At 47.0% G+C, this 14,762-nt stretch overlaps 1 protein-coding gene across 1 annotated transcript in view; it reads left to right on the forward strand.

Moving 5' to 3' along the window:
• The window catches only part of FER1L6 (fer-1 like family member 6), a 155,112-nt gene that overhangs the window by 22,422 nt on the left and 117,928 nt on the right, over nt 1-14,762 (forward strand). The window contains exon 2 of the mRNA XM_058275995.1: nt 13,177-13,256. Within this exon, the coding sequence (XP_058131978.1) occupies nt 13,177-13,256 (80 nt within the window). The remainder of the gene's footprint in view (nt 1-13,176; nt 13,257-14,762) is intronic.

The following is a 14,762-nucleotide window of genomic DNA, read 5'->3' on the forward strand; positions in this document are numbered from 1 at the left end:
GTAACAGTAAAAAAATAAAGACAAAAAAAAAGCACATTGGCTGGTCCTCCTCTCTGAACCCTCTCTGAGTGGCTGTGTTTGCTAATCTCGAGCTGAGCAGAGGGCAGTCAGGTTCAAACAGAGATAGGCAGCTGCCAAGCAGGTACTTGCAAAAAGGGCATTTCCTGGGAGGTGGCCTGGACTGCTGGATTTCCCAGGGGAGCTCTCCTCCTCCCCAAACAAGTGCTGGGCGCTGCAGCTCCTGCCTGCTGACCTTGCTCTGGTTCCAGGAGTTGGTGAGTCTGTGGGCTTCTGGGCAGGGGCCCTTGCTGGTTGAAGAGGCCCGTTGCTGTGTTTCTGATAACTGAGCTCTAAACTCGTTTTCGGCTGCAGTCTAGACGGCTGCAAAGCCCTCGGCAATGCTGCTTCCCTGCTTGTCCTTGGAGACTGAGACTACCCTGGGACTACCCCAGAGAGAATGCAGAGATTGGGCTGTGGTCTCAGGCTGCTGTGTGGCCACCGGCAGGACCCTAACCTCTCTGAGCCAGAGCATTACTCATCTGTGATGTGAAAAGTACACAGTACCTCTTTCAGAAAAATGGTGGCTCTGACTGATATTAGGGAGGCAACAGAGAAGGGAGATGAGAGGCAGGGATTTGACTCCAGCTCGGCTGCTTGTGACTGTGGGACCTTAGGCAGGTTGCTTAAGGCCTCAATTTCTTCAGATGGTGGTTGGGAAGACTAAACGAAAAAATGTATGTAGAGCCTGTCGCACAATGCCTGGCTCCTCCGACGTGCTCAATAAAGGGTAGCCATTATGACTGTCCCAGAATAACGATGATTAAATGGATGCGTATATCGAATAGATGGTACATCGCCTGTGGATTACTGTGTACTCACCCCATCTTAGCATGTCTAGAAGGAAAAGCATTCAGCCAGCTGGAGACCCTGCTCTGTTCCCAGCTTGGCTGATGTGGAGCCAGTCATCTAACCTCTCTGACCTTCAGTTTTCCATCTTGAAATAAGAGCAATTTCGTGTGTCCGGAGCTGTTCTAAGTGGTTTACACATATAAACTCACTTAAACGGAGGTGGGGACCATTTTAAAGAGGGGCCACTGGAGGCATGGAGAGGTTTTGCAGGCAGCTCCAGGTCACACAGATGGTGGGTAGAGGTTGACGTTAGATGAGCCTGTGTCCTCCCCAGGGTGCTGGGAAAATGCCACCGGGCTCCCTTCCCTCAGGGGGCTTCTGGGAGGGTCCCGCGTATGACACAGTATCGCAAGGATAGGACGTGTGCTTGCTAGTTACCTCTTCAGGTGCTGGACCGCGGTGGGCGGAAGGCTGGCTTTGCCCCTCTCCTTGTTTCATGCTTGTGGCACTGGTCACTGTGTAAACCGGGCATTTTAAACAGGTGCAGGGAGAGATGAGCCCTGTTTGTATATAAGCTTGATACGTAGACTTTTTCCAGCTCTGATTTTGCTCCCGTGATGGCTTGGTCGTCACTGAGTTCTTCCTCATTGCCAGTTCATAATCATCATTTTCGGCAGCAAATCTTTTCTGAGAGTCTCCTGAGGCTGTACCTTTAGCCTCCGTCTCTTTGACGGAGTTTCCAAGTTGAGGGTCAGGAGCGGGGAGCCTCTGGACATTTGGGGCTCAGTCAGTTTGCCCCTGAGCTGAGGGGCAAAACTCCAAGGACAGTTTCTCTGGGGAAAACCATAGGACCAAGAACTTCCTTCTCTTGCAACAGAGGCTCAAACTCCAGCTTTTGCAAAAGTTATTTACAAGGAAATTGAGCATGGTCCTCGAGGACATCTCAGTTAAGTGAGGGAGAGAAGGTTCGATAGGGTTCTGTTGTTTCTGAGACCCTGGAAATCTCACACCAAGGCTCACTCGAGGCAAGTTCTATAAAGCCACTCTAAAACGCATTCAGGATTCTGTTTGATTGCATCGGCTTGATGGATGAGCCTTTGGGTTTATTTTTTTCTATGCAGGACATCAATGAAAATTGAGGCAATGCATTTCTGGGTTGCTTTTTTTTTCCCCCTCTGAGATTTTATCTAGGTTGCAGATGACTGGAAGCTGTTTGTGAATAATTGCAATGAGTTGCCTTGTTATATTTCAAGTTTTAACTGATTAGAGAGCTTCTTTTGACTGCACTAATTAAAATTTTTACCCTTGGAACAAATCAGCTTGATCAAAGAGATTCTCCCTCCTATTGGCTGCGGGAGCCATTAGGAATTCAAACACGCAAAGGAGGTAAGATCGCAGTTCATGGTTGCAATCCCATAGGCTTTCCTTCAACACTGAACTGCCTGTGCTTTTAACAAATGTGGGTTTCTTCTCATTTCCTTTCTTAAGTATGCAGGGAAAAGTAATTAAGCTATCATTTTTAACCCCTCAGAAGATTTTACATAATGCACAGGAATGCTGAGGTGAAGCTCCATTGAACTAAAAGTCCATTTTTGAATGAATGCGATCTAAGGTGCAGCTGTTATCAGCGTTAGCCTGGGCCAGGTTTGGAGTCTGGGTTCACCGTGGTCTCAGCATTCCAGGACGGGAAGTACTGGATACATGGCCATGCAGAAGTCCCCACTCTTTCAATATACGTATCTATGAGCTGCCTTCTTTTTTTTTTCTTTCCTGGCTTCCATTTCCCTGTCTATTGAATGCATAGATTGGTCTTGACTGGTTGGTTTTGAATGAGCTTAAAATCTTAAATTCGTTCTTACATGACTCCAACTCCTCGGTATGTAAAATGATAAAAAACAGATCTCATGTTGAGCTGGGGGAGGAGGGGGGCAGGCCGTGGGCCATCGCATCACCTACCTGGCCTTCCCTCACCTCCTCCCACCCCCAAACCCTCCCCCAGACTCCTGGACTGGATGCCTCTGAGTCTGAATATCTGGTAGTCATTTACAATCCCACCTTTAGCACAAGCTCTTCCTTCTAATCATTCTAATCAAAGATAGGTGTGGGAACGGCATTATTATTTCATCTCTTCTTGACCAAAATGAAAAGTCTTGTTAAAATTCATGCTGAACTGCTTTATTTTTGGTCTCTCAGAGAAACTAATCTAAATTCTTATTTCCCCCTCTTTGCATGTTTTGGGAGTATTTGTGGTCATCTGCTCATTGCGTTGTGAGGTAGCGAGCTCCACATTAGTGGACGCTACCAAGCATGGGTTGGTTGTCCGTTGGCAGAGTTTTATTTCTTTTATAAAACAAATACATCTTTGAATACTATTATGTGTACCCAAAGTAACCTTCCCCCCAACGCTGGAAACATTAGATCTTTCTCTTGATGGAGTGCCAAATACTCAACCAAATTTTCTCCCGACCCTCCATGTACTTTGAAAAACTATGACCAAAATAGCTGGTGGCTAGAAAGGTAGTGAACCCCTCATGCCTAGAGAGAGTCAGGGAATATACTAGGCTGAACTTAATGAGGACGGTGTAGAGGAATCCAAACAGCTGAACTGATGGAAGACTTTCAATAGCCCTTCCAACTCTGAGGTGCTGTGAATTTCCAGAAGATTAGGCAGAGTGCATGAACTTTTGCAGCTTAGTTGCTTATTTTGCTGTCCTATTTTAGAGCCTCAGGAAAGTCAGACAGATCTCAGGGCAGAAGCAAAAACTACCCTATTAGAGTGGAGCTCAGGGCTTCTATTGCAGCCAGAGAGGTTCGTTTCTCAAATCTGACTTTGCACTTCTCAGTAGGATGTTGGGATATTAATCCTGGGAAAGGCCCTTGAGAAAGATCTTACGTTATAAATGTAGGGAGATGGACCTAGGATTTTGGTTGGTAAGTGGTTAATAAAAAGGTCGGCTTTCTGCTGAGGGGCCGGGTTTTATTGAAGCCAGACATCAGATGCTGGACTGCGGTATTCAGAACTGAACCACCTCCTCCAGCAGGTGCCCAGAGGGAGGCTCTTGAGGCAGCCCTGCAAATCCTGCTTCTTTCTCTGGTTCACCTTGTGACAGGCAGGCCTGGGCGGGAACTCTGTCTGCAGCCACTATTTACCGTGAGTTTGGGCAAGCAGCCTAACCTCCCCAAGCCAGTTTCCCCTCTTTAAATTGAGGCTAATATTATCTCCTCTTGTGTTTGTTATGGTGATTAAATGAATTATCAAATGTAAGACACATAGTAGGTATTCAGTAAAGGTTCATCCACTTCCCCCATCTCTTCTCTGCTTGCTGGAATCTTATTCCTCCTCTGACATGCCTTCTTTGACTGCTCTCCACCTGTGTAAATCTTTCTTTGCTTGGTTCACCGAAAGCCTAGGTACCCACGCACTACAGCACTTGTCACACCGTGCTCTTCACTGTGCTGGCGGCTGCCTTCCCACCACACCTGAGCATCTCCAGGATGAAGAACCTGTTGTGTTTATTTTTGTATTCCAGGAGGAAGGGGTTTTTTTAGCAACTGTTATGATCCCTGTGATAAATGCTATACTAGATATAAGAACAAAGTACTAAAGGAGTCCCGAGGAATGAGTAGCTTGTTCTTCCTTGAAAACCGGAGAATATTTAGCACATAAAAGAAAGTGGTCAAGGAGCTGACGTAGCTCAGTGGTTAAGTGCATGCTTCACAAGTACAAGGTCCAGGGTTCAATCCCCAGTACCGCCAAAAAAAAAGGTTGGTTGAGATGGGTCTGGAAGAAAGATTTGGAGGTTGGCATGTAGAGATGAGGGAAGTCACCTTTAGTAGAGTGCCTAGGTGAGAATGCACCAGAAAATATGTACAGAACATTCACTGAAGCACAGTAATAATAGTAAAAAATAGAAACAATCTAAATATCCATCAATAACAGAATCAATCAGTTATGGTATATACAAATAATGGAATCCTTTATGCGAAAACATGAACTATTGCCACATGCAACAGGGTGAAAACCTCAACGTCATGTTGTACAAAAGAAACCAGTCACAAAAGAGTACATAGCATGTGGTTCCACTTGTACACAACCCAAAAACAGTAATTCATGATAACCGTAGTAGAATTCCAAAACTTTTTATGTCTACTTCAAGCTTTCCATACAAATTTTAAAATAAGCTGGTCAATTTCTACAAAAAAAAAAATCTGTTGAGATTTTACTAGGTTTGAATTGACTCCTCAAAACAACTTCAGGAATTTTGATAGTTTTCTAATAGTGCATTCATTTTCCAATCCATGAACATGGTATAGTCCTCCACTTAAGTTGTTTTGTATTTCCATTGCAGAGATCTTGCCCATATTTCTTAATTTCCTAAGTTTTTCATCTTTTTGGTGCTATTATAACATCTTTTATTTACAATTATAATTTTTTAAAAATATTTATTTTATTTATTTTTCTCTTGCCCCTCAGTGTTTTGTGTATGCTGTCTGCTCTCTGTGTCTGTTCATTGCGTGCTCTCTGTGTCTGCTCATCTTTTTAGGAGGCATCAGGAACTGAACCCAGGACATCCAGTATGGGAAGGAGGCACACAAATGCTTGAGCCATCTCCGCTCCCTACAATTAAAATTATACAATTAATTTTTTAAAAAATATTTTATTTTATTTTTTATTTATTTCTCCCACCCCCTTGTTGTTTGTACTTGCTGTGTCTGTTCATTTTCCTTGTTTCTTTTTTTTTAGGAGGCACTAGATGCAGAACCTGGGACCTCTGATTTGGGAAGGAGGTGCCTAATTGCATGAGCCACCTCTGTTCCCTTGATTTTTATATATGACTTTTTTTCTAGGTACCTTGCTGATTTCACTTATTAATTCAACTAGCCAAACTTTATTGTACTGGTGAAGACCTCCAGTACAATGTTGAATAGCAGGGGTGATAGTGAACATCCTTGCCTTGTTTCATTTTCTTTCTCTCTTTTTTTTTTTAATTTCTGGAGAATACTTTCAATATTTACTACTGAGCATGATATTTACTCTAGTTTTCTTTGTAGATATTCTTTATCAAATTAAGGAAGTTCTCTGTTCCTCTTGGTTTGCAAAGTTGACTGTAGAACAAAGGATAGATTACAGGAGGGCGAGAGAATGGAAGCAGAGAGACCAACTCTAGGTGTGCTAAACTTGAACAGGAACAGTGTGGATGTCTAAGAGGGAAGGCATGTGAGAGATGTCCTGTTTCTTTATTTCCTCAGTGGTTCTTACTCGATCACTGCTCACTTCATATGAATTTCAAAAGAGAAAAGAACACTAAAGGTTCCCAAGTTTCTCTTTCCATGGGTTACCCCGTGTTCTTTGCTATTATCATAGATGTTTTGTGATAAGGGCCTAGGAGGTGAAATTCATTCAGGAAAGTTGTTTATATTGTACCACCTCTTGGAGAGTCATGATGCACATCAGCATGTTAAAGGTTCTGAGAAAACTGCTGTAAAAGTAGCTATTGCATTAAATTAATTAATTAATCCTCCTGTCTTCAAGGTCCATGACACCAAAAATGAGGTTCAGAGGAATTTCATAGATCTTCTCTTTACCAAACATGGAATTTAATGATTCTCATATCCAACAAAATCGGTTATATGTCATTGTATTGCTGTCCCTGGGGTTATAACCATACTCCTCTCTTTCCCCATAGATTCAAAACCCATTGAGAAACAGACCTAGGCATTAAACAGAGCTGAGATTATCACCTTTATTGGTGGTATAGCCAGATTGGAGGAAGCTCTTTGGACTGGAGTCTAGACTGATTTTCAGATCCTTCCCTCTCAACCAGGCAGACTCACCCACCCAGCTGCAGGGAGGAGGGGCCCTGCGTCTGTGACTTAATTCCACTTGGCAGTAGGAAAAGAGAACAGAATGCAAATGTTCTGTGAGTAGGTAGACCTGAAGAAGGTAAGACCTTGTACCTTAACTCCGCCCAAGAGAAAAACTGTGAACCAGTGGTTGCCATAACTTTACAATCCCACCCAGAGATAATCAAGAAATACATGGGAGGAGGAGGGTTCGGGGAGTAAAAAAAGCAGGGAGCCTAACAAGGATGGTAGTTTTGAGTGTTGTTTATGATGAATATAGGGAAAGGATGCTGCTTGTTCCAATTGTTGGAAAGACACCTATTCTCTATTTTTGGCTTAGAGGCTGATTCAAGAGGATCTTGCTTCCTTGGTGTTTAGGGAAGCTGAGAGCAGGGCTCTGATTAGCCTGCTATCAAGTGTCGTAAAGAGAATGGAGAAGGAAAAATGAATAGTTTTCTCAAGGGCCCAGGCAAGAGAAAGCTTTGGGCTGCAGGAATCCAGCAGCCCTCCCTGCCCTGGGTCATTGGCCTGGCCTGCACTATTTGCTTCTCTCTTTTCCTCGCACTCTAACCAGGGGTCATGAGTAATGTGCTGACGCTTAGTTATAGAGGAGGAGGAACAAGAGTGGATCAATGCCGGTGGCCATAGCCTGAAGGAGCAGCCCCCAAACCTTGGACAAGGTAGCAGTGGTGGGCACTGTTGGGGGTGCTGCAGGGTGAGTAAGAAGTGTACAAGGAAACAGCCCCCAATTTCCTGGGCCAACACCTCCCTACCCCCTTGCCTTGGAACATTTGGCAAAGATGTTTGAGGAGTTATTAGAGGCTGGCTCTGCAGGTGTAGCTTCAAATTATTCTTGCATCTTCCCTGGTTCAGAGAAACCACTGGAGGAGGATGGGTTAGTAAATTAGCCTCTTTGGATTCCTAGGCTTAGCTGACTCTTGCAGGTGAAATATTAAGGTTCCCCACAACAGCTGGTGACATTTGAATCTCATTATGTTGGCTGATGGGGCTGGAATGTACAGATGAGGACCTAAAAGAGAAGCAGCCACTTACCATCACAATGAGGTAGGGGCTCGAAATCACAGTACAGGAGAACAGTTTCCCCAAGACTGGGAGTCAGGGCCCCATCTGTCCAGGCCCTTAGATCATTTTAGATCTTAGATCTTAGATCCAGGCTCTTAGATCCAGGCCCTTAGATCCAGGCCTGGATCATTTTAGATCCAAGAGAGGACTGATCCTTCTCTCTTGACCTGAAATGCTCCAACTTTGGGCTGATCTTTAGCATAAGAAGAGGAGGCAGCCAATTCTGTGGGCTAATTTCGGGCATGCGGATTGAGTGGGAGTGGAGTGGAGGTTGGATTATAAAGTCCAGCTTGCTCAAAAATACCTACCAACTGTTCTGAATTTCCTAAATCTCATTGCTCTTTTTAGTTAACAAATTATCCTTTAAACTTCTTTTTCGAAATATAAACCTTTGCTCCGAGAAGGCAATTCTGATTAGTTAACAGGGGCCTGCCGCCTGCTCCACGTTAGAATTGCCGAGGGAGCTTTGGAGTTTGCTGAGCCTTGGCCCCATTCCTGGCCAACAGAGTATTTCCGGGGTGGGAGCTGGGCCTGGAGTGAAGAGCATTTTTAGAAGGCTTCCGCATACGATTCTGATGGGGAGCCAAGGTTGGGCACCACTGCCCTAAAGAAATTGGTCTTGGGATGCCTAAGATTTGATAGGAAGAGCATGGGAAGAAAGGAAGGAAACATTTCTGCACATTAATAAGGAGGGGTGGCATCTGGCTTTATATTGTAGCAATCTTTTATCAAAACCCACATTACAGCTCTTCCTATATTTAATGGTTTGCCTTTAATGAATATATCCCAGTCTAAAAAGTAAGATGAATATATACATGGGATCTTCCCAGAACAGGATTTCCTGGCAGGCAACTGGGGTTTTATACAAATGTTTTTGGGTAACCTTAGAAAGGAGGTAACTTTTTTTTTTTCAAATTACTTCTTTTGATTGAGAATTTTATTAAAGACATAAATATAATTTAATTTTTAAAAGTTTGTGAAAGTTCTCACAAAAATAAATTCACAAATCACACAATCTCCCCTCCTCCCCTACTGGGTGTTATGGCTTGGGTTTGAAAGGTACAGAGCCCAGGTAACCTGTGTCTTGTGATCTTCTTAGGTGAGGATGGAAGCAGCAGAGGCCGGGGCTGGTCTCATCATTGAAAGAATTAACTGACCGTTTGACTCTGGCCAGAGCTGCTTCCAATCTGCCCTGAAGGTAGAAAAGGTGATTCTAGAAAGGAAATCAGGTGGCCTGAATGGGAAACCATAGGGCTGTACTGGCTGGGAGTCATTTCCTAATCCTGGCCTCCCTGAGCCATGGACGTGATATTAAATTAGCTATTTGTAGAACTCTTTTCTTTTTTTTTTTTTTAAAGATTTATTTATTTATTTATATAATCCCCCCCCTCCCCCGGTTGTCTGTTCTCTGTGTCTATTTTGTTGCGTCTTGTTTCTTTGTCCGCTTCTGTTGTCGTCAGCGGCAGGGGAAGTGTGGGCGGCGCCATTCCTGGGCAGGCTGCTCTTTCTTTCGCGCTGGGCGGCTCTCCTTACGGGTGCACTCCTTGCGCGTGGGGCTCCCCCACGCGGGGGACACCCTTGCGTGGCACGGCACTCCTTGCGCGCATCAGCACTGCACATGGGCCAGTTCCACACAGGTCAAGGAGGCCCGGGGCTTGAACCACGGACGGACCTCCCATGTGGTAGACGGACGCCCTAACCACTTGGCCAAGACCGTTTCCCTGTAGAACTCTTAATGGTATAGCCTGAGGGCTAAATGAGGGCTTATATATTATATCCCAGGGAGGAGCAGGAAGCTAAAGGTCAGGGAAGCCACGTGGCCAGCCCCGGTGGCATAATTAGAAAGCCGTATAGCTGAGACCCAGTTCCAGGGGTCCAGCTCCTCTTTCCGGGTGCAGGTGGCTGCTGGCTGCTGCCCTGGCCACTCAGGCCTGCGGCTTCACATGGCCAGATGTGCTGCAGCAAGTCTAACGTGTGCCTTGTTTAATGCTCTTATTGTTTGGATACAGATATCGGACTCATGGTAGCTTTCACCCTGAAGAGACCAGGTTGGTATGCAGTTTCTTTGTGTCTCTGGACTTAACCCTGGGTGGCCCTGGGAGGAGAGTCCGTGGATCCTAAAACAGAGCGTCCCATCCTCCCTGGGGAGATGGAGAGGGCTCGTGCTGGCGTCCTTCCTGGTAGAGCCCCTTCTCCTGGGTGGAAGCCTCTGCCCATCCCTCATTTGTAAACCGAGGCTAGTAACAGCATCTCTCTTGGGGATGTTGTAAGGCTCCTAAGAGATAATGTATGTAAATTAGTGTTCCTGGCACAAAGTAAGTGCTCTGTACATGTGTAAAAGTATTTAAACTCACTCAGGGGGATTTCCCCCCCCCCCGAAACTTTTTTGTATTATTTCCTAAATCTAGACTTTAGAATGCAAGCCATAACTTAAAGTTTATTTTACAAGTATCAGTTTCAAAATGTAGTGGATATTGCATATAACAATTGCAGATTGATGTGGCAGGGTCAATTAATACAAGCTTGCTTGCCCATAGAAAAATGTAAATGGAATATATAAGACATGCACACACATTTTAACGTCTGTATCTTATAACGATGACTGACTCACTGAACACTTTCACACTAATCAGCTAGACAGCTATTATTCAGGGGAACGTGCTAGCACATTTCCTTCTTATCAAGAGTGTAGCATGCTTTACACTTTATAAGCCTTATTCCATGTTTTAACTTCACCCTGGGGCCCCAGAGCTGAGTCTCGTCTACCCGTGGCCCAGCTGCCCTGGGTGGGGAGCGCTGCTGCTCACCTCTGCCTGCGTCACGGGGTGGTGGAGAAGAAATGGGTTTTTATCACGGAGCCCTTTCATTGTGGGTGTCGGGCTGGGAGTGTCCTTGATGACTGACTCAGTTTCAGGCAAACAACCTTGTGTACTTCTGAAACAAACACCCTCCCACCCAAGAGGCTGAGCTGACTGTGAATCCTTTGGGCATTACTGATCCGTTTCTTCCTCGTACTCCGTTGGGCGGTCTGCGCTATGCCCAGACCAGGTCTTCTGAGCACCGGCTGTGCCCCGACCAAATAAATCAGAATCCCTGAGGGTGGGCTCTGGACCTCAGTCCTGTTTAAACTCCCTCAGGGAGCTCTAAGGGAGAGCCAGCCAAGAGCTCTGGGGCTCAGAGGTAGAGGGGTGCCTTTTTCTAGGAGGTGGGGCAGGTCTTTGTCCATGACTTTGGGTGCACCTGACCCTCCGTCATCAGCTTTCTTCTCAAGGAATTGGAAGTGCTTAGGCCATCTACGGTGAGGCAGCCAGCTTCCCGCAGGAGAGTTGTGCATCTGTCTGGGAGATTGAGCCATTGTCAGTAGCAACTTCCTAATTGTGGGTGGAAGGAATTCAGCTTTTAAAAATAGTCGTCGAGGCACCTGCAGAACCCACTGGCCAAGTTCCTGGGAACATCAGGTTCTGCCTCTGTGAAGTGACCATGGCAGTGAGCCCTGGGGGACCACAGATGCTGACTCAGGGCTCGGGAGGCACTGGCGGTTCTCCTGTGGATCCTTGGCCTTTAACTAGCCTTTAAAACTAGGATAGCAAGAACTGGTGTCTAAATTTCCCTTTTAGAAATTTAAAAAGGGGAATCTCCTTCGTGTCTCCCAGAGCTTCCTGGGGGACTTAGAATGATGTTCTTATCATAGGTCGACAGCGAATCCAAAGGGAATAAATGCCACCTCCCAGGAGGACGCTGGTAACTTATTTAGCACTTGCTCTTCAGCAGGCATTGTCTCGGGTGCTTTGCTTTCTTTTTCTCATTTTATTCTCACAGCAACCCTGTGAAGTTGGTACTTTTTTATCTCTACTATACAACATGAGGAAACAAACTCAGTGGGAGAATCCCAGGGACTCAAAGGACCCCAAAGGCCCCTAAGCCAGCCCCCTTTCTGATACTTGGCATCTTTACAATATCCTTTACTAGTGGTCCTTGGGCCTCTGCTTGCACACCTCCAGGAACAGGGAACTCACCACTTCCAAAAGCACCCCATACCACTGCTCACACAGCACCCTGCATGGAGGTCCCCCGATTCCTCATTTGGATCAAGGCAGGGCATAAACAGAATAAATAAACAAATGAGTTAATGAATTGAGCAGACATCTGTCTCCCAGCAGCTTCCACTCATTGGTCCTAGTCCTATCCCTTAGGATAATAACAGGAATGGCTATCATTTATTGAGCAATTACTATGTGCCAGGCACCATGCTATGCTTTGCAGATAACCTCTCATTTATTGTCCCAGCATGTGCATGGTTTCACCCTCAGTTTACAGATGAGGATCCTGAAGTTTAAAGAGGTTAAGTGACCTGTTCTAGGCTGCAAGTGTTAGGGTTGGTTTCCAGGCAGTCTGACTGCAGAGTCCCTGGTCTTAACCACCGCACACCGCCACCTACGTCCTAAATATGCACACAAAATACAGCCCTTTCACTGTCCTGCTGCTGGATAGGCTTTGTCTTTGCTGCTCTCTCCTCCATTCTCCTCCAAACACACACTTCCTTGTTTCTCCTCCCCCTTCCTCACACGAGCCGACCTGAGGCAAGGCTTGGCTTTCCTCTGAGTCTTGTCCATCCATCCTGCCACGGAATCTTCGGGAAGGGGCTCCCTCAGGAGGCCGGCAGAGTGCCAGGGCATGCCCAGCTTGTCCTTTGGAGACAGCGGACGGGGGCCTTTTCTTGGGCTGAGAGCGCGACTCAGAACGGCTTCCTGCTCAGGGCTAATAGTAGTAATACTAATAGCTGGCATTCGGGCACGTGTCAGCTGCCTGTATGCTTGTGGTGTGTGACTTCAGGAAGTCCCAGGGACTCCTGACCTTGGAAATGTCTGGGAGCCCAGCTCTGGCGAAGACCTTTGCTGGGGAACCCGGTGGACTCAGGACTGCCTTTGGCTACAGCCTGGGCTCTGACATCGGACAGCCCTGATCCCGGTAATAGCATTGCTTCAGTTGCTGTGTGACTTTAGAAACATTCCCTGCCCTCTCTGGGCCTTGGCTCCTCATCTGGGCATGCCGCGATGACTGAATGACGTCATTCCTGTTGCGTGCTGGCACAGCGCTTGGCGCAGGAGGGTGAAGAGAAACACCAGCTCCTGTTTCTAGGATTTGAGGCACACCTCACTGAAGTGGAGTTCCATGTGGGTCTCGCGGTTTCTGTCCGGGTTGGGTTTTGCTGGTTTCTGCAGGAGCTGAGCTGTCTGGAGAGCTTGTCGGATCCCCCCCGACACTTGTCTTCTGAGCCCCGTCCCGGGCGGCGAGGAGGCTGCCTGCATCCCCGGGCATGTGTGTGGACTTTCTCCCGCTGTGGCTGAATGATGCAGCATCGCCATCACTGTGCAGTTTGCTTTTCCTTTTTTCTTTCAGAAAGGGGATGTTTGGGCTGAAGCTGAAGAAGAAGAAGAAAGCAGAGAAAGGGTTAATCCTCGCCAACAAGTCTGCACAAGGTGAGCTCTGGCCGCCCGGCGGGAGGGAGTGAGTCCACCATCAGCAGAGAGGGCCTTCCTGGCCCAGGGAGTGGGGCGGGCAGGTGCTGCCTGCTGGGTCCTGGGAAGCGGGGCCCATCACAGGTGGGGCCCCAAACGACCGCCCCAGGGCCCCCGGCCATCAGGCCAAACGGGTGGGGCCTGCCGGGCAGGGGAAGGACGCTGGTGAGGACGTGGGGAAACCAGACGAGCTCTGGTTTGGGCTCTGATGTTCTCTTTGGGTCAGAACACGTCACTCGGTAGCTCTGAGACTCAGTTGTTCCCTCTGTGCAATGGGCTTGGCACAGACTGCTGGGCGGGCCACACGCAGCTGGGGAAAGAGCAAGTGAACCTTGAAAATAAAAGCGAGGAGAGCAGTTTCTATGTGGGAGGTCTCTGCTAGATGCTTTATGGATGTTGCCTCAGTTTACCCTCTCACAGGCTTCCCAGGCCGGTCTTATGTCAGCTTTTTTGAATGAGGTTATGGAGACACAGAGAGATCAGATAAAGTAGAGAGGGCCGCATACAAAATGTGCAGGGCCAGGGCAGAATGAAAATGTGGGGACCCTTATTCCAAAATCATTCAGAATTTCAAGATGGTGACAGCAGTAAAACAAATGGGGGACTCTCGTGAGTGCGCGCCCTGTGCAACTGCACAAGTCAAACGCCGGTGAAGCCGGCCCTGTGCTTGGGCGGCACAGAGCCCGGAGGCAGTGGAGTTGGGATGTAGGCTGTCTGACGCTCCGTCCTGAAAACAGACGACTTCCTCCTCCTCCAAAAGACTGAAGGCCCCACGGGACGCGTGACCCGAGCAGCACGGGCCAGGCCAGGCATCGGGCGGACACCTGGTGTTTTCTGACTCAAGTGGGGTCAAGTGGCTTTAAGTGGACAGGTCCAGGGGGCCTCTGCAGACTTCTCCTGCTGGTCGGCACTGACACCAACCAGTTCAGGGATAGCTTTCTAGACCGTTCCCCTAAACCGAGATGGTGCAGTGGGTCAGCGTTGTCTTTGCCTCCCTCACCTGCTCAGGGAGTCTCCTCCACTGTGAGTGTCCTTATGCCCCCTAATTCCACTCCTTGCCCTCGGGTAAAATCTGTTCTTATGGTAGAAAAGTTCAGAAACTCATGCATACTAAGGTGTTGATAATTAATAAGGATTAAGAATGGGAAGGGGGAACCATGTGGGCAAGACGTACAGCTACAGAGGAGTAGTTGTCCATCCAGTCAACTTGAAGACATCAGGGAGGTAGGTGGGGGAGGGCGCTTTGGGGTCCTTCCTGGTGTCCTTGAAATTATGACAGTGTGGGATACAGGATTAAATAAGGCACATTCCCTTTCCTCAAAGGCCATGTAGAAAACAATGAATATTCATGACACATTAAGTCCCTGCTGCTTTTTATTTTATTTTATTTTATTATTTTAAAGATTTATTTATTTATTTATTTCCCCCCCAGCACACCGCCCCCCTCCGCCCCGGGTTGTCTGTTCT

This window comes from Dasypus novemcinctus, chromosome 14, assembly GCF_030445035.2.
Source record: "Dasypus novemcinctus isolate mDasNov1 chromosome 14, mDasNov1.1.hap2, whole genome shotgun sequence".
In the NCBI taxonomy this organism is placed as follows: domain Eukaryota; kingdom Metazoa; phylum Chordata; class Mammalia; order Cingulata; family Dasypodidae; genus Dasypus; species Dasypus novemcinctus.